This window comes from Argentina anserina, chromosome 6 (genome assembly GCF_933775445.1).
Source record: "Argentina anserina chromosome 6, drPotAnse1.1, whole genome shotgun sequence".
In the NCBI taxonomy this organism is placed as follows: domain Eukaryota; kingdom Viridiplantae; phylum Streptophyta; class Magnoliopsida; order Rosales; family Rosaceae; genus Argentina; species Argentina anserina.
In genome coordinates this window covers 7889559-7917047 of record NC_065877.1, presented here as the reverse complement: position 1 = coordinate 7917047, position 27489 = coordinate 7889559, and the positions used below count along the sequence as shown (strand labels likewise).

The window sequence follows — 27489 nt, the reverse complement described above, 5'->3', positions numbered from 1 at the left end:
TGGAGAAACGTACGTAATCTGTTCTTTTTTTGGACCCTCAGTTGGGTTATGAAGAATCCCTATTGGTTGTCTTTTCCCGGACCATTTTGTTCTCAACTGTCTCATTTCCTACAATGCCAAATATGCATGAGAACTGAGAAAAAAAAAGTCTTACGGAGAGTGGAAGGACGCACTCCGTTGAGTAACACAAGATTTCTATCAAAGAAAGTGGCTGTAGAACAGAACTCAAACAGATGGACTTTCCTAATCATGCCTGATTGATACTCCTACCCTGACACAGTTCAAAGTTGCCTCTCTTCTTTTGTTTTTTTGGTCCCAACTTAGCATCAATCAGGTGAGTTTCAAATCGAGTAGTGAGTTTCTCCTCTTTCCTGATGGGAATTCTGGTGTTCCTTGGAATGACAACACATGAAATTCTCATCATGAGGAACCCCAACTCCAAGTGATAGAGGCGTGACATCCAAGAGATCGACGTCTTGACTAAGCTTCTCATTTCCACTTCCACTCAAGATTGCAGCTTGAACATCGGCACCATATGCCACCGCCTCATCCAGTTTAATGCTTTTGCATAGCTGCTTCCTTTAAGACGTTCTGTATAGTTGCTGCACTTTGGGATTTCTAGAAGGGCCACTAGAATAGAGTTCTTTCCTAATTTGATTATTCATGGTCAATCTTGTAAACACTCTGGAGATCAGAGAAATTCAGAGCCTCCCTTCGTTAGTTCCCCCTACACGAAGTTTCTTCTTTTGTTTTTTGGTCTGAAGTCTGAACTGACTCAATGACTTCACAAAATGAATCGCATTATTGAAGTCCTACTAGTAGAGGACTTCTGGAGTTCTGCTGCTTCTGCAGATCCCATAGGCATAAAGAATGGAATTTCAACATTTTGATAAGATGGACGGACTGCTATAGTTCATTTGTCTGTCTTTTCCTTATCACTTTGTTCTCAACTGTCTCATCTTTTACAACCACTCTGGCAGGCAGAGGACATCGAAAACCCTCACAAACAGTAATAGAACAGAAATCTTTGAAGGCTTCGTTCAGCCGAAACAGTAGTGAAACTTCCACTGACAGACTAATCATATGAACTCAAAATACATTCCTTCAGAATTATCTTAACCATTTTTTCTCGCTATGAGAGAAAATAAAAGTATATGATCAACCTTGGAGATATTGTCACATCCCGGATTGGAACATGAACGGTGTATTAGGATTTAAAAAGGATATTAGCAAGCGAACATAGCGATTAGGTTTCGCTCAGACATTTACTAACGTGAACAAGTAAAAGAAAAGGTCTTCGACAAGACAATCATTTATGAAATAAAATGAATACACTTTACATTTCCGCGAAAATAAATAAATTTATACAATAAGAATGCGGAAGATAGCGTTAATGCCACCGACCCAAATTAAATAAGTAGACAACCCAATTTTTATACAAAAGTGACAAGAATAATTAAGGAAACAACCTTAGGAAACTTTAAAACATTGGTACAAGACATGAGAATGAGATGCATTAAGGCGAACACGAAAACTAACTCTCAAATGAGGCTCCTAGCTCTAGAAATAACAATTGGATCTGCAAAGGAACTAAAGTATGGGTGAGCGTCGTCCTCGCTTGCCCAGTTGGGGCTAGCCCGCCCATGAGGTTTGAAAATCAGGTTGGGATATAAAAAGGATTTCATAAAACATTGAGGGTAGGTTTTGGATCGATCTAGAGAAAACCATATATAAAACAATGCAGGTTTGGGATACAATTATGCTAAAATAGTTTGTAGAGCTCCAAAGATAGGGTAAGGCAAATTCAACTTCAAGCAATGCTCGACCGATCCTAGCGACTAAATAGTCGAGGCCAATTACATGTATGTTGTAGCACAAAATAGCGAGAGTGCCCATTTAAACGGAATGCCCTCAATAGTATAGAATAAAATGGATCCATAATAAACAGGGCATTGCCCCTCCGAAGGTTCACGGTCATCGACACCGTAGGATTACCTAGAAATCTAGAATGCTAGGCTCCCGTCACTCTCAGGTCAACACACGCGAGGATTCACTACTTAACCTATCTCGAAATCGTGCCTAGTTTCGGGTTTCACAACATTTAATGCATCATAAATAATTCAACCGAGAACTAGACTATGCAATTATAATTGGCCCAAAATCAACATAGGAGGGTTAGCTCTCCTACCTAGAATGACACACAGATTCTCAACTGTTATCCAAATCAATATAAGTGGATGCTGCTGGTGCTCCACTTCTCGATGTCGTAGCATCAACTCTGAATTTATGAATCATATAAAGAGTCAATTTCAATTCGAATATCGAAGATAAGTTGACTCAATCATTTTCCTAGTTTGACCAAGAAAGTCAACCTTTGACTTTTTGTTGACCAAATCTTTCTTGGTTTGACTAGGAATTGCCCATGTTGACCAATTCTCAGAAAATCCGAAAATAATCCAATTTCAATAGTCGATTGATACTAATCATACTTTATGGATATAAAAGTTACTCAAAATCATATCAACAACTTATTTATTATACCGACACAATTCTAAGTTAAATAGTTCTCGACTCTCGAACCGGGCGAGAATCGGAACTAACATTAATAGTAATTAAAAATTACATGAATTGTCGTCATTTGAATAAGTTGGATTTTCACTAAGTTACCTTGGTTAAAAAGTAAAACTATTGAAATCATTTAATAAAAGTAAAAAAGTAACTTGGGTTAAACCCGTAAAATAGTAAAGTCAAATAGTAACAATATCAGTAAAACTGTTAGGGGTATTTTGGTAATTCACACTGTGGTAAAAATAGAAAATAACCTTGGTAAAAAAGTAAAAACAGGGGAATTCACCCCATGCTTCTTCGATCATGTTTCTGGCTGCAAAAATCATATTCTAACACTCCCAAATCAACTAGAACATCATCATAGCCTCCACAACAAATCCAACAACAAGCAAAGGCACATAAATACATCAATTAGAGGGTTAGGAGCAGAATTGCTACCTCTTCAAGTCATTGTCCTCAATCCGATCTGTTGCAGTCCTCCATCTTCATTGCTACTATCCCAAAATGTCTTCACCATGCTTCCAGTGCTACTATGAGGTTCCTAAGCTCGTCTCTTACTCGCCTCACCATCAAGCAATAAGGCAGAACATGAACATGAGTGAAGAAAATGGAATTAAGGTTTCGTTGGAATACGATTTAGGCCTTATCGAATTAAGGGGACAGAAACAGAAGCTGGGCTTACCATTTAGATGTGTATGGGCTCGTTGATATTCTTAGACTCACCAGGAGGAAGCTTGAAGGCGAAGCACGGCGACAGTAATTGATGCAGAAAAGGGAGAGATTGTAGTAGCTTCAATTCGACGAAACCAAGGGTAGAAATTGATTGGGTTTAAAGAATAGAGACTTCGCTTACCATAAGAAGACTAAGGAGTTCGCCGGAGCTAAAGAGCTCACTGGAAAATCACCCAAGGCATCCCACTATCTCTGATTCGATTTCACCAAATACTATGGTGAAAGGATGAACGAGGTACATGGTTGTGAAGGGGAAGAAGAGCCGGTCAAGATGGTGGTGGTGCATACCCAGTCTCGCCGGAACGACGGCGGTCAATTAAGGTGAAGTGTACTTTATTAAAGACGGAAAAACATTCTAAAGGCATTTCCGAGCTCGTGGCGACGTGTACTTTAATAAAGACGTATTAAACTACGTTTTCGACAATTAACATAAATATCACTTAATTAGTCTTAATGTGTCGGTAATCAAGATTAGAAATATCGGGTATTACAGATATTGTGGTGAAATGATTAAAATAGCGGCTCCTTTTATCTTTACATCAAAGTCTCCATTCCCTCAAACGTATTTTATTCACTCATAATTGTAATCCCCTTCTTCTGGCCAGTAGACTTGTCCTCGGCAAAGACCTTAAGGATACCATTTTCATCAACATCAAAGCAAACAACAAATGGATAACCTTTTGGGGCCATAGGAATGTCCTCAAGCATAATTTCACCCAGGAAGTTATTATACAATGTGCTTTCACTCTCACCCTCAAAAACTTCGAAGAGGATCTTGCTTTGGTAGTCAGAACGAGTATACATAGTTGTATTCTTTCTGACTGGAATATTCGTGTTTCTTTGAATGACAAACTGCATGACATCATTATATCTAGCCACTCCAAGTGACATAGGTATGACATCCAGTAGAGTGAAGTATTGAAGCTTTCCATTTCCATTCCCGCTCAAAATTGCAGCTTGAACAGCAGCACCATATGCTATTGCCTCATCTGGATTAATGCTCTCGCACAAATTTTTCCCCTTGAAGAGATCTCGTAGTAGTTGCTTCACTTTGGGAATTCTAGAAGAACCACCGGCAATAACAACATCATGAACAACACTTATATCCATGTTAGCATCCTTCAAACACTTATGAACAGGTTCCATACATTTGTTGAAGAACTCCATGTTCAGTTGTTCAAATTTGGCACGAGTGAAAGTTAGATAGAAATCAGTTCCTTGATCCAAACAGTCGAGCTCAATGTCAACAGAAGATACAAAAGAGAGTCTCATCTTTGCCTTCTCACAAGCATTTCTTAACTTACCAAGAGCCCTGGGGTTACCACTCACGTCCAAACTATGCTTTTTCTTAAATTCCTCAACACAGAACTGAACCATTCGGTTATCAAAATCTCCACCACCTAGGTGAGTATCTCCGGCCGTAGCCAAAGTTTCAAAGACCCCGGAACAAATGTTCAGAAGCGAAACATCTAGAGTTCCACCACCCAAATCAAATACCATCACAGTTCTCTTTCCATACCAGCCAGCCCTCTGTTCAAGTCCATAAGCAATGGCTGCAGCGGTCGGTTCATTGATAATACGCATCACCTTTAGGCCTGCAATTTCACCTGCATTCCTTGTAGCCTGGCGCTGCGAGTCACTGAAGTAAGCGGGGACAGTGATAACTGCACTTTTCACAGGCGAGTCAAGGTACTTCTCAGCAATCTCCCGCATCTTTTCCAAAACCATGGAGGAGATCTCCTCAGCAGCAAACAGTATCTCCTGACCCTCATGGGTAACCACAATCATAGGCTTGTCATCAACACCTTCAATGACCTTGAACGGCCACATCCTCATATCAATCTGAACAATGTTGTCACTGAATCTCCTACCTATTAACCGCTTGGCATCTTTGGACCAACACCACATTCACAAAACAAAGCAGATGTATCATATGACAGACGCCTCAAAAATGCACAAATAAGACTAATAACACAAAATTGCAAGCAAAAAAACCAAGAAACATGTCATAAATTGAACAGTTACATTAAAGCCATCCCAAAGTGGTAGTGAAACAACAAACGTGAACTACATTAATTACCCATTAAAATCAAATATAAGAAAGAAATGACAGTAAAAGTGAACAGGGTTTTAGGAAGGGAACCTACCAAAGATGGAATTGGTGGGATTTTTGAGGACCTGGTAAAGTGCCGCATCACCAACCAAACGCTCAGTATCAGTGAAGGCAACATAAGAAGGAGTAGTCCTGTTGCCCTGATCATTGACTATGATTTCTACACGATCATTCTGCCACACTGCCACGCACGAGTTAGTCGTCCCCAGATCGATCCCAATTGCAGGGCCCACTTCTCCTCCCGCCATGTTCACCGGCCCCGTTCAAAAGCTTAAAGAAAAGAAAAACGGTTCAGGTCTCCAGGAGGTCATCGCCAAATTGATTCAAATTGCCTCTGCCGCCATGCTCACCACTTCAAAATCGACTCTTCCTATTTAGGGTTTTCACTTTTCACCGAGGAGAGTCAAAATGACAAAATATGTCAAATCTCTTCGTAGTTGTCGAGCACCGGAGTTAAAGCAGCAAGCCTGTGTACTATTTACTCGAGTGAAGTCTTTAGTCCGGTGAAAATTTATTTTTACCTTTTTTTTCTTTTTTCTTCCGGGAGGGAGAAGACAGAAAAATTAGAGGTGAGAAGTTGTAATTCCTAATTGATCTGATGTAGGTTAAGTCGGATTTAAGGGGAAAATCATGCAGAATAAACACATCAATGAAGTTGAAAATTTATATTTAGTCGAGCCTTTTGGTATTAAAAATGAAAAACAAACACCAATTTATGATTTATCGATATAGAACAAGACGGGAATAAGAAATTGATAACAAGAAATGAGATATGGGACGCTTTACTATACATAAACAATCGTACAATTGACAAATCACAAGTGGATTTCAACTCATTAAAGCTCTCAAGGCTTTCTGCTCATGGCTGATGTAGATGAGTAGAGGCGTTTGGACAACAGATGAGTACGGTTGTTATAGGGGATAGCCACCCCTTCTCACATCTCTAGTGAAGAAGGGATGTCTTAGTGCTTCCCTTGCCTTGAGCCGCTCTGTGGGCTCGTATCTTAGGAGCCCTTGCAAGAGTTCAATAAGATCACCAGCCGAGTGATCCACATGTTGCATTATTAAATCCTGCAATGCATTTTTAAGACAATAACCAGTTAGGTAAGCTGCTACTTACTTTAGATCCAAGTGAAATTGAAAATAATGTACACTTCAGTGTGTATTGAATCAGTACCGGTAATCGAGGCAACTTGAAAACTGCTCGCATGCTTTCTCTAGATGCGGCCCCATCAGGCCAATCCAATCGTGCTCCCCTCCTAAAATATTTCTCAGCACGACGGCTGCAAATATCAGAAACAGTATAAGCGCTCTGAACCTGCCTGATACTTAAAGACACAGGGACTATGTAGAGTAAGAATCTTACTCAGCTCTGAGCACCATATGCTGCGGCAGTGGTCCCAAAACCCTCTCCATCATGGCAAGATGCTCCAAGTTCTCATGTGTTTGAAAAAGGGCCACACCCTGATCAAAGACAACGTAGAATATTCACCCAACCTGTCCCAAAAATATATTTATCCTAGCCAAACAATGAGAACGCTAAACTCCTGTCCTTTTTCACAATGTTTCTCATACAAGCTGTGCATTCCTTGGTGGTTTTAGCAACCTTGTATTGAATGTTTAAAAAAAAAAACAAAAAAAATCATTTTCTAGGGTCCTCAAAATTGTGCGTCCAAAGAGGCAACGAGTTACTGATCAGCCATAAGAGGAATTCAATCGTCAAAGGAATATTTATGTCCCTATGACCTGGACATAGTAGCATTGACCTTGGAACGCTACAATTAATCTTACTTTAAATGTGAATTAACTCAATTGTTGATGATGGAGCCATATAAAACACACAGGTACTTACAGAGCAGAGTTCAACAAGTATGCAACCAACACTCCATATATCACAAGGATAGTTCCACCCAAGACCTGTACACAACATCATGTGTGTTATCAAAATGAAAATCAAGTTTGGCCAAACAACCCAAGCACGATTATCTCAAGTATCCAGGACTTGTTTTTGAGCATCAAAAAATTTGTTTACCCAAAATAACCTCCGGCGCACGATAATGGCGTGTTGACACCACATAGCTATGATCTTGATGTTCAAATGTTGTACTTCCAAAATCAATGAGCTTAATGGCACTTGACTTGGGCAAATTCTTGAAATAAGAACCTTCTTTAGTTGAGCGCGCTAAAAACTTGATTGCAGTTGAGAAAAAAACAACAAAGTGTCAGAAGTATGAACATATACTAATAATGCGGCACAAGCTCATGCTTAAGATAGTACATCAAGTCCAAAGTTGTAAAAAAAAAAACACAATCTAAAAGCTTCATCAAACCAGAAATTATGATTGCATACCCAAAAATTGCTCAGTATAGAACAAGTAAAGATGTAACAGTCCAGAAGATAATGAACTACATGTCCTGTGTGTACAATGTTGTTGTCTGTTTGTGTGTGCATACAAGCTCATTAATCTCATTTGCTATCTCAGTTATAAACCAAAAGATAAACAAAGTTTGGAAACAATACCCTATAGTCAGGCACTTTGATGTAGTCAGGGGAAACAAGCAGAATATTTTCCGGCTTCAAATCAGTATGAATTAGGCGTAAATCATGCATAACTGCAAAGTAAACCAGCACACAGATAAAAAAGAAGTGAATTAACAGCTATTGATAGAACTATCAACCACACAAATGTCGTCATGACAAAAATGAGAAACTGATGCGGAATTAAACGTGTAATAATGCAGGTCACAGCTTTAGACTAAAACAGATTGAGCATCAAGATGCAAAAATTTAGACAAAATGGTGCAAAGAATTGCCCACACACATGCTACAGACTCCAAAAGTTGTCTGGCAAGCTCCCGAACAAGATCAATGGGAAATGAACGGTAGCTGTTTTTGCGAAGAAAATCGTATAAGCTAGGTCCAAGCTTCTCAAATACCTGTTGAAACCATTTAATCCATCCGCAAGTTCTTTTAACTCACAGAAAATTCAAGCATGAAGGATTATATATTGCTCCTTCAAGCTAATGAAATCAGAAGTACCAATAAATACTTACAATACATATATGATTACGATAGTCAAACCAATTCCGAATTTGCACACAACTGCAAAGAATGAAACCACTTATACCAACATCAAACTTCTACAGACAAAAAGTAGGCAGAAAATGAAATATCCTTACCGAGTGCCGCCAATATCATGCCTAGCAAGCCTCTGCAGGACATCAATTTCAATCATTGCAGCTTCCCGATACTTATGTATGGAGCGGATGATTTTAATTGCCACATATTCTTTCTTTTCATTGTCAAAGCACTCCAACACTTGCCCAAAAGTCCCTGTAGAAATTCAAACCAAACACTGATCGTCTCAAGAATAAAAATAGAAATATGTAATCCTTCTGATGAAGCTGTATTATACTCCCATGAAAGCAATAAAATACGAACCCTCTCCCATTTTGTTGAGAATCCTATCTGCAAAATTGGATGAGAAAAACATTAACATACCTACATAAGAAGCATCATCGATAGATAAATAATCAAGAAAAATATCAACATCCTGCATTAACATCCAAAGTAGCAACAGGCCTTACATCGAGGGGTTAGATTATCTCCAATGCCGAACACATAATGACCATCTTTATCATCAGGCCTCCACGGAGGGGACACAGTCCGAGGAAATCCCCCATAAAACATAGATGTATACGTATAATTGGGTATTGGCCAATTTCCAAACTCTGGCCCGCAGTATATTGCCGGAAACAGCTGCATATCATCCAAAGCACAATCATAAGTCACCTAATACATTTCAGACTTCCATTTCACATTTACAATTCATAAATCAGGATCCATATTTCATCAAATTTACATTATCAACAGGGAAATGAGTATTTCACGTAATCAGTAATGATCCAAGAATCAATCAGAACACAAAAACTAATAAGATTAGGTTTTTTTCATAATCTTAAATTTGAACAGAAAAATGAGATATTATAACAAAATTTGAAATTGAAATTTGAAAAGTTTGATACAAACCTCAGGAGGAAGAGGAGGCGGCATGTCCCAAGTTAATCGAGGTCTCTTCCTGGGACGCTTATCCATATTCTGATGAGGAAATTCGATTATCCTCTGCGTCTCCATTTTTCCCCTAATTTTGAGCTCGCTCTAAGAACCAGGCTCAATTCAGGAGCGATTGAAATTTCGAGGACGAAGAAATTGAGGACCGGATTGAGCTTCTGGGAATCGGAATTAGAGAAATTGGGAAAGGAATTGGGGTGAATTTGGCAAGGGATTTTTGAGCCCTGGAACCCTAATCTTGGATCTAAAGCTAAAAGCTCATGAAAATGGGGTTGGAACTAACCCGGGTTAAAGAGCGTGGTTGGGATTTTTGAGATGTAGCTTAACTGGAGTTAGGAAATTGGGTCCCGCAGATTTGAGTGAAAACGCGGGCGCGGGACCGCCCGACCCGAATTTATCTTCTTGCGCGCTTTTTACATTTGTGTTTATCTAACACGTGTCCGGAGGTGGACCCGTGATATACCACGCGCATATTCCAATGTTTAAAGATTTTTTTTTCTATCCGATCCTTTTGTGTCACATCATTTTTTAGAAGTAAAAAATCATTTTGCAAAATATCTCAGTTGCCTGTGGAGATTATTGTATCTGTGCAATTCTATGTGCTTCGTATAATAATATGCATACAATACATTGAAATTTCCAGTTTTAAAAACAGTCATCTATAATAAGTATAAAATAAATATTTAATCATTTCGTTTTGTAATGGTAAAGGAGGATTTTGAATTGCGTATATTGCAATGGTGCTTTTTCGTACAACCAGCACAAATTTATAAGGAAGAGGGCCAATTTTAAATTTTTGGTAGCTATGAGCAACATAATTAGCTCATATAGAACACCTTATATGAACACCATACTGGCATATACCAAGATGTGAGAGCAGGTGTTAAACACTTGAAAAGACCCTTTTTCATATCAGTTAATATTCTTTATTATTCCATGAAATTTGAAAGTTTCTTTTTGGTCAGGCATTTTCCACCTCAAGTAATGTATTTCAAGCTTCCTCAACTTGCTTGCACAGAAGCTCATTTAGCTTAAAACTGACTCCAGCTAAATGTTGGTGCAGTAGAGAAAATTGATAAATAGATATCATCAGAGGCAACTTTTTTTCCCTCTTGATTCATTCTCCCTCAAATGCTCTATACAGAATTTCTAACACAGTATAGATTTCATCCATCTGGAGATGATTCTTATCGGCAGTGGTAAATACATGTACTTTGCTTCTGATTTCTATCCAACTGCAACCTGGAATTCTCTTCATCCCTTTGTCTTTCATTTCTCTCCTTATTGTTGACACACTATGCCACCTTCCAGCTGCAGAGTGTGCATTAGAGATCATAACATAAGATGACACATCTTCAGGATCCAAAGCCAGGATTTTTCTTGCAGCAAACTCCCCCAATTCCATATTGGAGTGGATTTGGCAGCCACCAAGCAATGCCTTCCAAAACCCTATACCTGGTTCAAAAGGCAAATCACTAATGAACTCCTTAGCTTGTCGGAAACACCCTGAGCGCGAGAGCATATCAACCATACAAGCATAATGCTCAGGCTTTAGGAGGCCAGCGTCCTTCATTCTTGCCTGGTTAAAATATGAGTAGCCCTTGTCAACAAGTCCAGCATGATTACAAGCCCACAATAACCCGAGAAGTGTAACACTGTTCGGTTTACAATCTGAGACCCTCATCTTTTCGTAAAAGATTATGGCTTCCTCGCCTTTACCATTTTGAGCATAACCACAGATCACGGCATTCCAAGAAACAATATTTCTTCCCCTATGTCTTTCAAACACCAAGAGACTATCTTCCGTGCTCCCACATTTCGCATAAAAGCTTATCAGAGAATTGCTAATAAACACATCAAACTCACCCAAAGCTTTGACAGCACAGGCATGAAAGCTTCTGCCAATTCCTAGCGCTGCTATATTAGCAGCTGCAATTATTGCACAAGGAAAAGTAGATTGACTCGGCACCAATCCATTTCGAAGCATCTCAATGAAAAGATTCACAGCTTCTTCATTGTGGCCTGTTTGGCTATACCCGCCAATCATAGCATTCCATGAAACCACATTCCTCTGTGGCATCACTCGAAAAAGCTCCTGAGCATCTTGAAGCATCTCCTTTTTCAGATAAGCACATATCAATGCAGTGTAGGAAACCACATTCGGCTTCTGAGTATCTTCAAAAGCTCTTCGAGCATCCTGAAGACTGCTCAGCTTGGCATAAAGATCCAACATTGCACTCCCCACAAACACATTTGAATGCAAACCCATCTTTGTTGCAAATGCATGAAGTTGCTTGCCAATATTCAAATCTCCAAGCGCAGTCGACGAGTGAATGACAGTGCCAAATGTGTACTCATTGGGTCGAACATTCAACACAAGCATCCTGGAAAACAGGTATACAGCTTCTTCATATTGGTGCTGCCGAGCAAAGCTACCTATTATCGTTGTGGCCGACACCACGTTTAAGTCAGGCGTTTCGTCGAACACTTGGTGGGCATTCAACATTGCCTCAGAGGTCCTTGCATGTCCAAGAAGATGGGCATTAGCTTTCTGGGTTTCAATCGGACTTGAAGTGTGAAGTGTCCTTTGTATGAATTGAGAAAGAGGGTATCTGCACAATTTGGGTTTCATGTCGATTAAGGGAAGTAGTAGGTGGTAGGCATATTGGGGAGCTTTAAACCCTTGGAAGTTGGAGCCAAAACTACATTTCAGTTGATTTCACAAAGGTGGTGTGGTTAATAAGAACATAATTGAAGCTTTTTAACTAGGCTGACTGTCACCTTTAATCAAAGATATGCAAATCCAACAAACCTATTCATTCAGATTAACATACGCAATGATTTTAGTTACAACAGTTACTGACTCAGAAAACGAAGTGTTTATTCTATTAATAAACCATGATTTTCTTTTACTACAAATAACAAACCCTATTTGTGCTAATGTTTCGACACAAGTAAAAAGGATTTACTGCCCTCAACACAAGCTATTTTTTTCTTCTCTGGAATCTGACTCTGCATGAGACCACTAGAACTTGTACCAACTCCAGTCTTCATACTAGTCGAACCATGTGCAAAGTTTAACACGGATGAAGATGGTATGTGTGAAAATCCAAGTGAGCTTGAACGTTGTAATGCACGAGTTGGATTGACTGCTTCAATCTGTTCTTGTGAGCCAAAGTCACATCCGAAAATGAGATTGGATGAACTTTTTAAAGGAGGAAGAGGTGGGGGATTTTTCCACTTAGGAAGAGGCGCAACAAGAAGTGTCTGAAGCAAAGGCTCATTTTCCATCACAGCCTGGAACAATCTTCCTTTCTTAGGCAGTGGTCTTACCCTAACAATATTATCAATCAAAACATCAGCGCGATTAATGATCTTTGCGTTCATGGAAGGCATTGTAGCTGCCTGAATGGACTCATCACTCCCTTGAACTGCAGCATTTTTGGGAAATTCTAAGTTACTTGAATGAGCAGCAAAGTTGTATCTAGCGGGAGGTGGACAAGTTTTTGATATAACATCTGATTCTTTAACTGTAGAGAAACTTGAGGCTTGTTGCAGAACTGGATAGTTTTCATTGTTGACCCCCGAGAATGTATGACTTGTTTCATTTTCAGCTGGTACGGGCAAGAACATTTTGAGTAGATTTTGCAACTGGTCTTTTGCTTCATCTCTTTCTCGACAAGCTTCCTTCAAGAGATGAAACAGCTGCTTTGCGATCTCCTCGTTTTTCCTCACTTCCTGGTTCGCCCTTATTTTTGCTGATTCTAGTTCATAATTGATGGATAAAAGCTTGTATTTCAGATCCTCAACAGTCTGTCAGTCAGCAAATAAATCAAGTTTAGAGGCATAAATAGGCCTTTTTAATCATATCATTCATATGACATATACAAAGTGTTGAGGAGTATACATCTCACGGGAAAATGAAAAAGAATGAACAGCATAGTTCAATTGCTGAAATATATCTCACACTACAAATGTTTATACAAGAACTTGATCAATATATTAATAGACAAAATTTAGTTCCCACCATTTCTTCAATTTGTTACAAGAAAAAAAGTTTGTCTATTTGCATATATAAGTATACAATGAGAAAGCATCAAAGGCTTAATATGCATGATGTTTCTACATTTGAAACCTACTTTTCCTCATCACCACCTTCATGGGAGAAACAAGTACGGAAGAGTTTCGATAGCCACTTTCAGGATTGTCGTATTTATCTGTGGGATAAAATTATGCAAACACAAGAAAAATAAAACTTTCAAAACCAATTTTTGTAATCAAGACTGCAAATTTATATAGGCCCGGTTAGTTCAATTTTACAAATGCAACTTAAATCAAATAAATTCTAAGAATCAGACGAAATCACTCCATCAACCATGGGACTCCAGAAATTTTGACTGAAGAAATCACTTACCTCTTGATCACTCCAAATGTAAACCATTTTCCCTCTATCACTCTGTAATTACAAAGCAAGAGAGATGTCGATCAACAAGGACTAGCCGACTTATAAATTGAAGAGGACCTGCCAGAACGGCTACAATTTAGCAAGCTTCCATAACCACAGATGTATTCTTAAACGGTGGGAGGAGTATCTATAAGGTATGACTGAAACCTTCTTGAATTACTAGGTGAATTATTATACTCACGTCCTGATTCTTAGGTCACTAGCTAATTAATTCGTCCATAATTAGGGGGATTTGGTGGTCTAGGTTTTCTTTTTCTCTCAATCAATGTCTCAATCTAATGGTTGCTAGATACATGTATGGTTAGTAATTGCATACTATTTGATAGAGACTCAGTTCTAAGATGCATAGCTAATGAACCTTGATTAGTGGGTTGGATACTTGGGTGACTTTTAAATACATGGCTAGTGCCAATTTGAATTTTTAGACCATTTGGGATTTTAGGTAGCTCTATCAAGAATGTTAAAAAAAAAAAACGTTGCATTTTTTCTCCTTGTGATTTTCCATACGGAGTTGTTATTGCCTTATCAACGCTGTAAGAAAGTTATAATGGTACTACAAAGCCAAAAAACAAAATTTACAGATAAAGAAAGTGAAATTGAAAAAAAAAAATTTTGAGAAGGGAACAGATCAAAGACAAAGTCAGCGAGAAGTGGCATCCGAAACTTGAGATCCGGGGATTGGTGGTGAAGGAAACGTTGGTTGTTGACCCGGGGAAGACGAACTTCATGGAGTTCAGGTTATCAGCGTTGAAACTTCTCGTTTGATTGGTCTGTGTTATTAATGGTAAAAGGATTTAGTTAGTGTTAATTGAATAAGTCACGAGATTTATATATATAGTTCATGAAGAAAGTCATTTCAAAGTTAGAATATAAATGTCAGTATCGGATGGGTATCACGCTTTCAGCAATTAGCTTACCTATGGAGACCAAAAGCACCTCTTTTTATCAGCAGATACAATTAGAGGTGGGCACGGGACGGGACGGAGCTCATCCCACGTCTCATCCCACTCTTTTGAATCGGGACGGGACGAGGGTTTTTAAGAATGCATCACACTCGGGATTAATCCCGGTTGGGACGGGACGGGATCGGGACGGGACGGGACAAATCCCACATTCCTATAAAGTTAAATAAAAACCTATATTTTTACTTTTTCATTAACAAAATAACATTTAATAATGAAATTTTAACAAAAAAATACATATTATGTTCAAAATATTATAATTTATCATTATTATTTGAATTAATATAATTTTAGAGTTATTAAGAACATAAATTAGTTTCATTTTGATACAAATTTATAAGAATTATTAAGTTTTCATTGAAGGTGGGACAGGACGGGACGAAGCGGGATAAAAATTATTCGTCCCACGTCCCATCCCACTATTATGAAACGGGACGGGATCGGGACGGGACGAACGTTTTTAGACCTCCGTCCCGTCCCGTCCCGTCCCTACGAATTTCGGGACAAGATCGGGACGGGATCGGGATTTCCGTTTTTTATGCCCACCCCTAGATACGATATGGTCATCCCACTAAAGCTTGACATAAACTTGAAGAAGCAATTTTTTAGGAGACAAAACAAATTTCAGTGACATGTAAAAGGAACATTCATTGCATCATATGCAATACTAGCTACCTTTCAGAGTCAAGAAGATACTCTTAATTCAGTTAATTGTCACCTCGTCTCAACAACGATGGCAACTAGATCTGTGTACAGGATTAAACTTGTGAACCCTTCCAGTTTTTAGGCTAAATCTGGATCCGTGAGATTACAACATAACAATCCCTTCAATTCCTATGAGATATACAAAAATAGTAAGCAGTTTAAGTCACTGACATTTATTTTGTTTCCTTCAAGTGTTCAACTCTCCTAGAGTCCTAGTAGCCCAAAACTTTGACAACAGAAAAACTAGAAGGACAACTAAATAGAAGAAATCCATCTCCACCACACCACCCCTCATGTATCCATCACTATTTACCCTCAAGCCATCAATTACACTGCTAATAGTACACACTGCGTTTGATTCATGGTAAAGATCATTAATTTGGTGGATACGCCTGGCCTCCTCAGTCAAAAACTACCATCGGTCCATCGCACACCAATCACTTAGAATAATCTTACATTATCTTCAATAGTCTCTTGTTCACTTAAATAGTCATATATAGATCATTTGATCACCAACCCTTTCTCTATTAGATCACAATCATATGGAGACTATATATATATATATTACAAAGCTCAAAGGTCTTTGAGCTGTCATTGGCATTCACATTTGAAAATTGCCCAGCCAACTCATCCACTTCTGTATTTTTTTTTTTTTTCAGAAAACACAGAAGCACCCATCATTTTTCTTGATAATTTTGGTTTTTGTTTCTAGATTCACCCAATAGATAACTAGGTTCTCTCGAGGTGTGTTTATAAAGAATTTAAAGTCATGGAGGAGGGAAAGCTAGAGGATTTGATCAGCAGCTTACCATTGGAAATACAGAGGAGAGTTGTTTCCTTGCTGCCATTGAAGGAAGCAGTAAGAACAAGCATTCTTTCTACATTTTGGAGAAGCCTATGGTCTCCAGTTCAGCTAAGCTTGGATTTTGATCCAAACCCAGTAAACCACGAAGGGTCTGGACCGTCTGGTCAAGAAATCGAACAGGTTATGGGAATGTTCCTGAAGTCTTTTGCTTGTCCTGAGAAATTGGAGCTCAATCTCAAAGTCCTCAACAATATCATCGAAGAATTGATTGTCAAAGCTACCAAGGGGATTGAGCAAGAGCTTCATGTTGAGTTCCTTGAAACTCAGAATGTTCCATCAATAACTTCTTTGTGCCTTCACAACAATCCCACCCAAAACGCTAGTTTCTTTGGTGTCAAGCTTCTTCACCTTAGATCAGTCACCAATCTTTCCAAACCTTTAGTTTCTATGCTCTTCTCGAATTGTAATGTTCTTGAAAGCTTGAGGCTTGAGAAATGTAGAGGGTTGGAGAGCCTTGAAGTAGAGACACATAATAGTCTTCAGAGGTTGGTGGTGGAAGAGTGTTCAGGCATGGCTGCTATTGTGATTTCTGCTCCAAATCTAATTTCTTTTGAGTATCATGGTGCTCTACCTCAGATGGAGATAAAGAAAACAGTGAGCTTGGTTAATGTTGTGCTCGATTTGAGAGACGGACCAGGCAGAAATGAGTTGGATTGTCAGGATGTCTTGCCCATCCTAGCTTCTTTCAAGGATGTTGAGGTTCTCACCATAAGTAGTTGGCTTCTTGAGGTATGTGTAATTGTATATTACGTTCGATCATTATCATAACAATATTGATCATTATCATGTTGTATGAGTACCAAAATGTTCCTCTTGTATTTTTGGAACATTTTTATGCTTTGAAATTGAACTGACAAAATGTGCAATATTCGTGCAGTGGTTGTGTTTGGCGGGAGTGATTTTTGGGCGGCTTGAGTTCAAGTTCAACGAACTAAAGGAGTTAACTTGCACTGATTCTATTATCAGCAAGGACAAAAGGGATTCTCTTGCCTGTTTCCTAAACTCATGTCCGTCCTTGACAAAGTTATCGATTGAGGTAAGCATGCCTAATATTTAGCTTCTTAGCATACGAGTAATCCTAGCTAGGCAAATGCTAATACCGATTACGAGTTCATTATCACGCATCATGATCATATCAGAAAGTCTTAATCCAGTTCGTATGTCACTAACTCTTATCATAATTGTCTGGTATGAGCAGATTGAGAGCAAGCTGGACTTAATCCCTAATCCGTGCTTCCATCAATACTGGCATGAACCTCACCTCTGGATGGACTTCACGACCGTAAAATCAAATACTTCAGATCTTAAGCAGCTCAGAAGTGTTGAACTAGAAGGCTTCACCGGCAAAGAAGACGAATTGCTGCTAATGGATCTCATACTTGAAAAGGCAACTCGGCTAAACTCATTCACTCTTGTGTAACCAGCATTCTCTGTATATTTGATCCTGGCAAAGCAAACTATATAGAATCCCCTAGTATCGTGATCGATCATTTTCCTAATCTATGAAGTACTCAACACTATTTCAAATAAACTCCAAAACAACTACTCAATGCACTTCGAATTACCTTGTCTACAAATAGACCAACGATGGTAAATTATTTTATTTTACTATACAAACGGGTCTGATTGATGTTGAGATTGAGATTATAGTATGCATATGAAGGAATTGAAAGTTGAAACTATTCACAACTCACAAGCACCATTGGATTTCTCCTGCGGTAAAATGTTGAGGTAAAAACGTAATATATTTGGTGTAGAAAAGCGGCACAGATGCGCTCAGACAAATATAACACTGGCCGCCGGGGTTGGTTTCACTCTCAGCTAGCGTCAAAGTCAATCATGGCCATAGCCGCCGCCATCTCCGTTCCTCTCACCTCTCTAAATCGCCGATCACTCACCTCCTTCCTTCCTCCTCAATCATCTCCTTCTCCCGTTCTCAAACTCAACTCCCTCACCAAAACCGTCAGCCCTCGCTTACGCCTAGTAGCGGCGACGGCGGCGTCAATGAGCGTGGAAGCGGCCGAGAAGGCGTCGCCGGCTTCTTTTCTCGACCGGAGAGAAGCCGGAATCCTTCACTTCGTCAAGTACCACGGCCTCGGCAACGACTTCATCCTGGTAATGAATTTCTCTGCAGATTTTGGAAGTTGTTGAAATCGGTTGAGGTTGAATTTGGTGTTGATTCATGGTTTTTGTATGTGGTAGGTTGATAATAGGGACTCGTCGGAGCCTAAGGTTACGCCGGAGCAAGCGGTGAGGCTATGTGATCGGAACTTTGGAATTGGCGCCGATGGAGTCATCTTCGCGCTTCCTGGCGTCAATGGCACCGATTACACCATGAGGATTTTCAATTCCGATGGAAGCGAGCCGGAGGTGAATCCCATTTTACTGTAAATGTTGTGATTTGATGCTTTGAACTGTGTGGATAATTGTGTGATAGCTGCATTGTTCATAATATGTGTGCAAGTGTTTGTATGAGTGGTGGTTTAGTATGTTAGAGAGTTTGATGTTGAATATTTTTGTCTAGATGTGCGGTAATGGAGTCCGGTGTTTTGCGAGATTTATTGCAGAGCTTGAGAATCTACATGGGAACCAACGGTATAAATTTGAGATGAAACCATATCCTGGTTTTAATTCTTGGTTTAATGCACATGCTTTTATAGTTTGCTTATGTATTTTGTTCCATGTGTGAATCATTGCAGCTTTACAGTACATACTGGCGCTGGTCTGATTGTTCCAGAGATTGTAGATGATGGGAAGGTATGTTTTTTGTAACCCTGCGTTTTAGTTGAAATTGATTGAGGTTAAGAACTAGTGTGATGAACACATCCAATATCACAATGATTACAAAGTTTGTGACTTTGGAAGTATTAATAAAATGCACAAACTCATGCTCCTTAGGCCTTTGTAATGGTACACTGGATTTGTGTTCATCTTCGCTTTAGATGACATTGTGTATTTTTCTTACAGGTTAGAGTTGATATGGGAGAGCCAATTCTTAAAGCATCAGATGTACCCACAAAATTACCTCCAAACAAGGATCATGCTGTTGTTAAGGCAGGTTTAGATGTGGATGGAGTAACCTGGAATGTAACTTGTGTCAGTATGGGAAATCCTCACTGTATAACATTTGGAACAGAAGGAGACCAGGTAAACATTAGTAGAATAACTTCAGACACAATTCACTTCTATGGTCTGCTTGCTGAGTTTTCTCTTGACATATCTTCTTACAATTTTTTCTTAAATGTCTTTTGACACAAGTGATTTGATGGTAGAAATGATATGAACATCTCCAAGAGAATATTTAAGTTCAGTTAGGTTTATAATTATTTAGATGAATTTGAATCTATAAATTGGTGGATAAAAAAGTTATAATCTGGTTTTATGCCTCTTGACCTTGATGTGTGTTTGGCTCGTTTTCTTTGTCTTTAACCAATGTCTCAAAGCTTAACTTGCATATCTAAGTGCTGTGCTATGCCAACTGGATCATCGCTGACTGTAATTTATGTACCTTTGGGTTAATGGAACAGGATTTGCAGGTTGATGAATTGAATTTAGCTGAAATTGGTCCAAAATTTGAGCACCATGAGGTGTTTCCAGCAAGAACTAACACAGGTCAGAGTTTATTTACTCAGTGGATATGATTTTGTATTTGAATATTTAAAATCGAATATTGTTTACTATATATTTATGATGCGACAGATTGTTGTGTACTGTATATGTGTATTTAATTTGTTCCTGTCGTGTGAATCTTAATCTGTTTTCCATTGCTCAGTATAATGGATTTGTGTTCACAAGTATGATTTGAATATGATTGGCAGAATTTGTGCAAGTTTTCTCTCCTTCACACGTCAAAATGCGAGTCTGGGAAAGGGGTGCAGGTTAGTTCTTGCAAGCAAAAGAAAATTTCAGTGCAGTGTGATCTGACACACAGTCCTTTTTTTTTAAAGTGAGAAGCTTAATCACTTTGAATTGTAGGAGCAACACTGGCTTGTGGAACTGGTGCTTGTGCTGTAGTTGTAGCAGCAGTTCTAGAGGGGCGTGCTTCTCGGGTAAGTTTTGGGCTCTTCTGTAGAGGAGTAATGTTATATTACTGATAAGGCAAAATTTTAAGAACAATACATGAACTTTTGGCCACTCATAATTAAGGTCTCATTTTTCAAACTCACATATAAGTACGTGAACAAATAATCTAGACACACTTTTAGTACATGTCATTATGACTCCGTTAGGTGTGGCATATTTTCAGAGGCAAATTTATCTCTTCTCTAACCACCTTTGGAGAAAATGAAAATTTATAAAATACAAAGGAAAATAAACTAGCGGTGAATCTTGACTGTAGGATTTTAATTATAATCAAATCGCGACCGTTGAAATTGTGTACGAATAAAAACCCAGGTCTTAGTGAGAACCCAGAACACTGCGACTGCCCGTATTGGCGTATCCTTCTACCAGGCGACAGCGCAATAGCTCGGTGCCTCTTCTCATGGTCAACCTCATTGTAGTGTCATCTCATCCAGCCGATAACTCATGGAGGAGAATTGAAGCTAAGAAATATCGGTGGTTGCAGTGTGGAGAGAGAGAGAGAGAGAGAGAGAGAGAGAGAGATCTAAAATGGCCGGGTTAGTAATCTAACATCTTGATTAGCTTAATTGATAGTTTGAGATAGAGGCCAATGATCTTACTAAAACTCACTCTTTCTAGTTTGAAATGGGTTTTATGGCTTGGTGGGAAAATTTATTAAAGCAAGATGGACATCCCCTTCTTCCCTTTATAGATTTCCAATCATCTCTCGATCTGGGTTTTCTCTGGTTTTAGAGAGGGTGGTGGGGAGAGAGAAGGGTGATTGTACAAATACGCAACTATCCTTAAGGAAAATTCATAACTACATGAAGTTAATGCTGTTATTGACAGCATGTAGCATTATTATATTGAATTTAAATTGATGAACTTATATGTGAGTTTTGAAAAATGAGATACCTTAATTATGAGTGGCCAGAACTTAATGTATTGTTCTTAAAATTTTGCCTACTGATAAATCTAAATGAAAATAATTTTTTCAATTGCTCTAGCGTTTTTTAACATCATTTTAAATAGAGTACTGTTACTGTAGTACCAGTTCTCATAGAAATTAACTTGTGTGAGCTTGATTCCACCTCCCATGATCCCTCCATGCAAGGAACGTACGGCTGGATAGTGTGATATGTGGCTTTCAATTGTGTTCAAACAAAATGTGGTCAGAGTTCATCATGCAACATGTTCTTTTCTAAAATTGCACAAATCAAAGAAACACCTCATCAACTTCCATTTTTTGGTACATGTTGTATACAAGTGAATGTTCAATCATGGAGCTCCATTCGATTCCGCTACCTGCATTTTTGTTTGCTCAACTGTTTATGCGTCTGTTTTGGTAACAGATTTGCACGGTTGATTTACCGGGAGGACCATTGCGGATCGAGTGGAGAGAGGACAATCACATTTACATGACTGGCCCAGCCGAAGTAGTTTTCTACGGATCTGTACCCTTGTAATTACTTTCAACTAAATTGTTGTATTTATAGATAGATTCTGTTATTTAACTTCAGTTGAGTTCTATAGGATTGCAAGTGGTTCTGATTGCACATACATTGAATAATCTTGTTTCTCTATCTTTATAAAACTCAAATTTGTACTCGCATTTTGTTTCTGCTTGATAAAGAACCGTGTTACAGATGGGGTTTTTGATGTCTGCTTGTTAGTTTGATGGTGAGGATGATAAACATTTGCTCTAGTCTCTCCAAAATCTTACGATTTCTTCTTCTTTACTTAGACTTTCTTCTACCTAAGATGAATTCGATTATGAATGTAGTAACAGAACATGAAAAATTGCTTGGGGAAACCGAAATCCTTAACAGCAATCAGACAGTTCATTCAGAGAAACTTATATTACATTTAATAATACAACAAAATCCTACTGTACAAGAGAGCTAATTTGTTTCTTGGTCTGAAACAAGGCCCCAAAACACAACGCCGCTTCAACGCACAGCACCCCGCTTGGTCTTCTTGGACGACACCCATTTCCCATTGCGCCAATCTTGATGAACCCTCAGATTCAAAACAGGGTACTCTAGTTCTTGCCCAGTATACTCAAAGAACACAGAATGAAACCCAGACCCATTATCCTCCGACGAAACAGTACCGACCCACCACCCATCAAGATCGTAAGCATCGATCCTATCATCCACATGAAACACCGCACTATGAACACCCCTGATTTCCGGCGGAAGTGGGCGGACCTCGGAGGCCTTGACGGTCTCTTTGAGCGGCTCAGACTCGTTGAACTCCTCAACCAAATTACGGTACTGGATCACATAGTTGGTGCCCATGTTTGCGACGACGGTGGCCTCGTAATACGACCCGAAAAAGCCATCGAGTTTGCTGCAGATTTCGACCTGGTCGCCTCTTTGGAAGGAGAAGTGTGCCATTTTGCGGAATTGGAAAGAAGGAATTGAAACTGGAAAGAAGGAACTGAAATTGTTTGCTGCGTTTAAGGGTATTTATGATTGCTCGCCTCTTCCCAATCCAATTGGGTTTTACTTTCCTTATTCTTGACGGATTTCTGTGTACGCCAATGAAAAATCTGTGGGGAAAATTATTTATTAATATTATTTAATTTCCCATTAGATACTTTAATCTCCACCCGATTGTGAAAGTTAATTCAACTTCCCCATTGTTTTATAGTGGTTAATTTTCGAATCTTTTGACATGTATATCAATACATAATGACTGGAAATATGTTAAAAAGTAGAACATAAATCAGTATATGATGTTCACAATCGACATTGTTATGGGATGTGACTAATCAACATTATTCAGTCCTTTATGTTGATTTATTGTAATCAACTTCTACTAAAAAAACATTATCCAGACATAAATAAAGCATGAAATTACACAATTAGTGATAATACGAGTGACATTAGAGTAACCCTCAAATTTTCAAAGACCAAGATGAACTTCTTTACAAAATTGTAGGAAGAGGAGGAATTCTTGGGCTAGGGCCAGATGGTGGAATTGGCACTCCCTTTGGTAGCATACCAAAGTTTAAGTTGTTGGATGGAGAATGAGGAGCTCTTCCACTTGGACCAGATGGTGGAATAGGTACTCCTTTTGGTTGGTAGCATACCAAAGTTTAAGCTGTTATAAGGAGGAAGAGGAGGAGGAGTCCTTTGCCCAGGGCGAGATGGTGGAATCGGCACATCTTTTGGTAACATACCAAAATTTAAGTTGTTATAAGGAGGACGATTTGATTTTCGGGCAGGTTCAGTCCGTTCAGAGGAGGCAAAACCCACGAGTAACAAAAGCACAAGGGCCACATGCCAAAAAAAATTATAAGTAAATTCCATGGCTTTGTGCGAACAGAGTATATATTATTTGATGGAAATGGGTATTTCTGCTCTTTGGTTTAGGCCTCATCATTTAGCCCGTGGACTCGAAAAGTATGTGGAGACCCGCAAGCCCGACGGGCTTTTATCCGGTCCGGCCCACGAGAAAGCCCGCCAAATCCCGTTTCCGTGGGTAGAGGGCCGGGTTTAAATTAGAGGTGTGAAACCCGGCCCGCCAAAAGCCCACAAGGCCCGGCCCGTAAAATCCCGCTAAATAATAAAATATTATACATACTAGGGCTGGCATGGTACGGTTACCAACATTTTTTTATAATTCCAATTACCAACCAACTATAATTGGTAAACAAAATTTTATTACCATTACCAACCACCAAAGTCCGTATACCGACATGTTGGTACGGTACGGTACATGTTGGTACGGTACGATTGGGCCTTTACCAACATTAAATTGGGCCAATTTTTTTTCATGAAAAATAAGACCTGATCCAAATCTTTTAGGGTTTTCCTGCTATGAAATAATCAACAAAGAGTTATAAAACCAACTTAACAAGATTCATACAAGTAAATAATACAACCACAAAATCACAAACACAGTTCAAAACTTCAAATTGTTCAATAGCACATTAACAAATCACAAACATAGTTGAGAACAAGCTGTTGGAATGCTGCAAGGCTGCAATGTTGTTAGTCTGCCTAGATGCCTAGTCATCCAACCATCCCTTGTAGTTCACTAGTTCTTAAGTTCTTTTGCCATTAACAAACAAGAAAACACAAAAATGAGATAAATGTATAGTATGCAGCAAGCCAACAACCTATAGTATGCAGCAATGCAATAATTTGGCAGCTAATTAACACCCCGAGAGGTGAGACTTGAGAGGGCTGAGAGACAAAGAGAGTGAGAGGCGCTGAAGCTACGAATGAGGTATGAGGAAATGAGGAATATGTTTAGCCTTTTAGGAGGTTAGCGTTAGGAATTGATGGCTAAGATTACATGATCTCCATTCAACGGCTAGTATTAATACAATTTAATATAAAAACAAAAATTAACTGTTGGTACGGTAATTACCGTGGTAATGAAAATCTATTACCGTACCGTACCGCCAAGTCTATAATTGGTACGGTAACCAACTGCAAAAGTCGGTAATTGACTATGTCAGTTACCAATTTAATTGGCTCGGTTGGTTTTGCGGTAATCGTGGTAAATTCTCATACCATGCCAGCCCTAATACATACATATTTTATTAGGTTTAGAATAAAACTATTGTATTATGAAGCAATTATATTAAGGAAACTTCTCGGGATCGATCGACACCAGCCGATGTGATTGGTATATATATTTAGTGACCCTGTAAAAATTTCATCCAATTCGGACTTCGTTTAACCGTCGGAATTTTCGGTAAATCGAAAACACCACTAATATGCACTAAGGGAGGACCTATTACAAATATGCGAATGCTGAAAGCCGTTTGCATATATGAAATCACCTAATTTTTATTACCTATCGTGTGCGGTCGAACTTAAGAAATTTATTTGGAAAATCTCCGGTCAATGAGGTTTAAATATATCAAAACGCATCTTTTTTAGTTGACTGTTGGTACGAACGGTCAAACTATGTCCAAAACGGACGAAATTTTTACGGGTTCCCTAAATATATATACCGATCACATCTACTGGTGTCGATCGACCATGTTTTGAATTGGATTTGTCGATCGCCGAAGTGTCCACTAATGTATTATAACCTTTTATATTAGGTTTACACTAAAACTATCACATTATGAAGCGGCTATATGAAGGAAACTTCTCGGAATCGATCGACACAATCCGATGTGATCAATATATATATATTTAATGATTATTTTAAAATTTCATCCAATTCGGACCTCGTTTAACCGTCGAAATTTCCGGTAAACCAAAAACAACACTAATATGTCATAAGGGGGGACCAATTACCAAGATGCGAATGCGGAAATTTGTTTACATATTTTGAAATCACCTAATTTTTTCACCGATCGTGCGTGGTCGCAACGAGAAAACCATTTGGCAAAGCCCCGGTCAATGAAGTTTTATTATGTGAAAACGCCTCTTTTTTTTTGTTGATCGAAAATTCCGACGGTTAAACGTGGTCCGAATTGAATGAAATTTTTATACGGTCTCTAAATATATATATCGATCACATCTATTGGTGTCGATCGATAATATTTCGAAACTAGAATTTATTTGTGACTTTTGTTTTAGAATGTTTTCTAATAATTATTTTATTGTTTCGAACCCTTAAATTAGAGCATTATATTATTTTTATAATACAAGCCCGTAAGGCCCGGCCCGTAAAAGCCCGCAAGGCCCGGCCCGGCCCACAAAAGCCCGCAAGGCCCGCCTTAGGTGGGCGGGCTTGGATATTCGTATTTTTGAAAATACCCGACCTAGCCCAACCCGCCACTTATTTAAATTTATTAAGGTCAGACCTAGACTCGTCACTCATGGGCCGGGCCGGGCCGTTGACGAGCCCTACTTTGGTTCATGATGGAAGACAATGCACTATCATGTTACCTTTATATATGAACTATACAAAAATGCATTAGTTTGAAAAAAAAATATCTCAACAATAGAAGATATATAATAAATGGGCATATTTTTAACTAATTTTTATTCTATAAACAGAAAATTATCTAATTTAAATTAGTAGATAATTTATGGGACCGGATCCGTGGTCACCCAAATTATAGTCCCTATTTTACTCCGATTATTATCTATTAGATCTGGTGAGTAAGTTGAATAATTATTCATTACTTACTTTTAAATTAGTATTATACATTACAAGCATCACAATTTGATTTGATGATAGATTTTGCATCTTCAATTGGATCCTCAAGAGGCCACGTTCTCAATTATAGAAATTATATTCATATTTTTAATCTTTCTTTTGTATATTTACTTATTTATTTTAGAGTATAAATTTTATATAGAAATAATTAAATATAAACGAAGAGTAGTTCCGTAAATATCTAAGAGTCAACTCCATATGGCAAATTGTCATAATTAATAAATAAAGATATCAATTGATAATGGAATCCCGTAAGATAATGCATAGTTAATACTTTTTGTTCTCTCCCTCCTGCCTTGTATCCTTCCCAATCAATTTTAAATTTCTTTGATAACTGTCCCATTTAAAAGGGCTTTTAGAATTTAAATACCAAAATCAAGATTTTCAGCATGACCTAACAAATGTGTTAATCTTTCCATACTCGTTACGAAGTGAAGCCTTTGAAAAGAAGCATATTATGAAAATTTTAAACTAGTTTGTGGTTATCTTTATCGTACGGATTAGTTGTCTAAAATTTAAACTTGTTTGTGACCATCTTTGTCAAACTAACATTATTTCATGTAACCATAGTTACAAATTAATCAAATCTCATTCAAATTTTTGATTAAGATTTGATTAAAATTGGAGCTTATATTCATACTTCCCAAAACAGCATTTAGACTTCTATATTTTCACAAAATCATTTTGACTTTTTCAACGCATATGAAATTGCAAAAAAAAACATAAAGAGCTTATATTCATAACTCTAAAAATTGTATTTAGACATCTTTACTCAGTGGATCTCTATTTTGCTTTTATAAATATCTA

At 38.4% G+C, this 27489-nt stretch overlaps 6 protein-coding genes across 6 annotated transcripts; 2 read left to right on the top strand and 4 right to left on the bottom strand.

Annotated features, from left to right (window-relative positions):
- Positions 1 to 3867: 3867 nt before the first annotated feature.
- On the bottom strand, positions 3868 to 5767 carry LOC126801145 (heat shock cognate 70 kDa protein-like). The gene is made up of 2 exons (XM_050528613.1): positions 5448 to 5767; positions 3868 to 5189 (listed from the first exon to the last, which is right to left on the bottom strand). The coding sequence occupies exons 1-2, from the start codon at positions 5659 to 5661 to the stop codon at positions 3868 to 3870; spliced, it is 1536 nt and encodes a 511-aa protein (XP_050384570.1). The 5' UTR covers positions 5662 to 5767.
- A 402-nt stretch (positions 5768 to 6169) lies between these two features.
- Positions 6170 to 9729, bottom strand: LOC126801147 (serine/threonine-protein kinase AFC1). Its single transcript, XM_050528615.1, has 12 exons — positions 9444 to 9729; positions 9002 to 9173; positions 8856 to 8882; positions 8594 to 8747; positions 8468 to 8516; positions 8236 to 8350; positions 7935 to 8026; positions 7446 to 7602; positions 7266 to 7330; positions 6780 to 6877; positions 6591 to 6696; positions 6170 to 6484 (listed from the first exon to the last, which is right to left on the bottom strand). The coding sequence occupies exons 1-12, from the start codon at positions 9546 to 9548 to the stop codon at positions 6326 to 6328; spliced, it is 1299 nt and encodes a 432-aa protein (XP_050384572.1). The 5' UTR covers positions 9549 to 9729; the 3' UTR covers positions 6170 to 6325.
- A 751-nt stretch (positions 9730 to 10480) lies between these two features.
- LOC126801146 (pentatricopeptide repeat-containing protein At5g42450, mitochondrial) lies at positions 10481 to 12192 on the bottom strand. Its single transcript, XM_050528614.1, has one exon. It carries the CDS (start codon positions 12115 to 12117, stop codon positions 10603 to 10605), a length of 1515 nt encoding a protein of 504 aa, XP_050384571.1. The 5' UTR covers positions 12118 to 12192; the 3' UTR covers positions 10481 to 10602.
- A 3998-nt stretch (positions 12193 to 16190) lies between these two features.
- On the top strand, positions 16191 to 18043 carry LOC126801149 (F-box protein At2g39490-like). The gene is made up of 3 exons (XM_050528617.1): positions 16191 to 17211; positions 17360 to 17518; positions 17681 to 18043. The coding sequence occupies exons 1-3, from the start codon at positions 16387 to 16389 to the stop codon at positions 17900 to 17902; spliced, it is 1206 nt and encodes a 401-aa protein (XP_050384574.1). The 5' UTR covers positions 16191 to 16386; the 3' UTR covers positions 17903 to 18043.
- Positions 18044 to 18261: 218 nt separating this feature from the next.
- LOC126801150 (diaminopimelate epimerase, chloroplastic) lies at positions 18262 to 22195 on the top strand. The gene is made up of 9 exons (XM_050528618.1): positions 18262 to 18597; positions 18685 to 18852; positions 19007 to 19077; positions 19182 to 19239; positions 19450 to 19629; positions 20010 to 20094; positions 20301 to 20360; positions 20458 to 20531; positions 21897 to 22195. Exons 1-9 carry the CDS (start codon positions 18322 to 18324, stop codon positions 22008 to 22010), a joined length of 1086 nt encoding a protein of 361 aa, XP_050384575.1. The 5' UTR covers positions 18262 to 18321; the 3' UTR covers positions 22011 to 22195.
- A 298-nt stretch (positions 22196 to 22493) lies between these two features.
- LOC126796791 (protein AGENET DOMAIN (AGD)-CONTAINING P1) lies at positions 22494 to 22943 on the bottom strand. The gene has a single exon (XM_050523517.1). The coding sequence runs from the start codon at positions 22941 to 22943 to the stop codon at positions 22494 to 22496; it is 450 nt and encodes a 149-aa protein (XP_050379474.1).
- Between the last annotated feature and the right edge of the window lie 4546 nt (positions 22944 to 27489).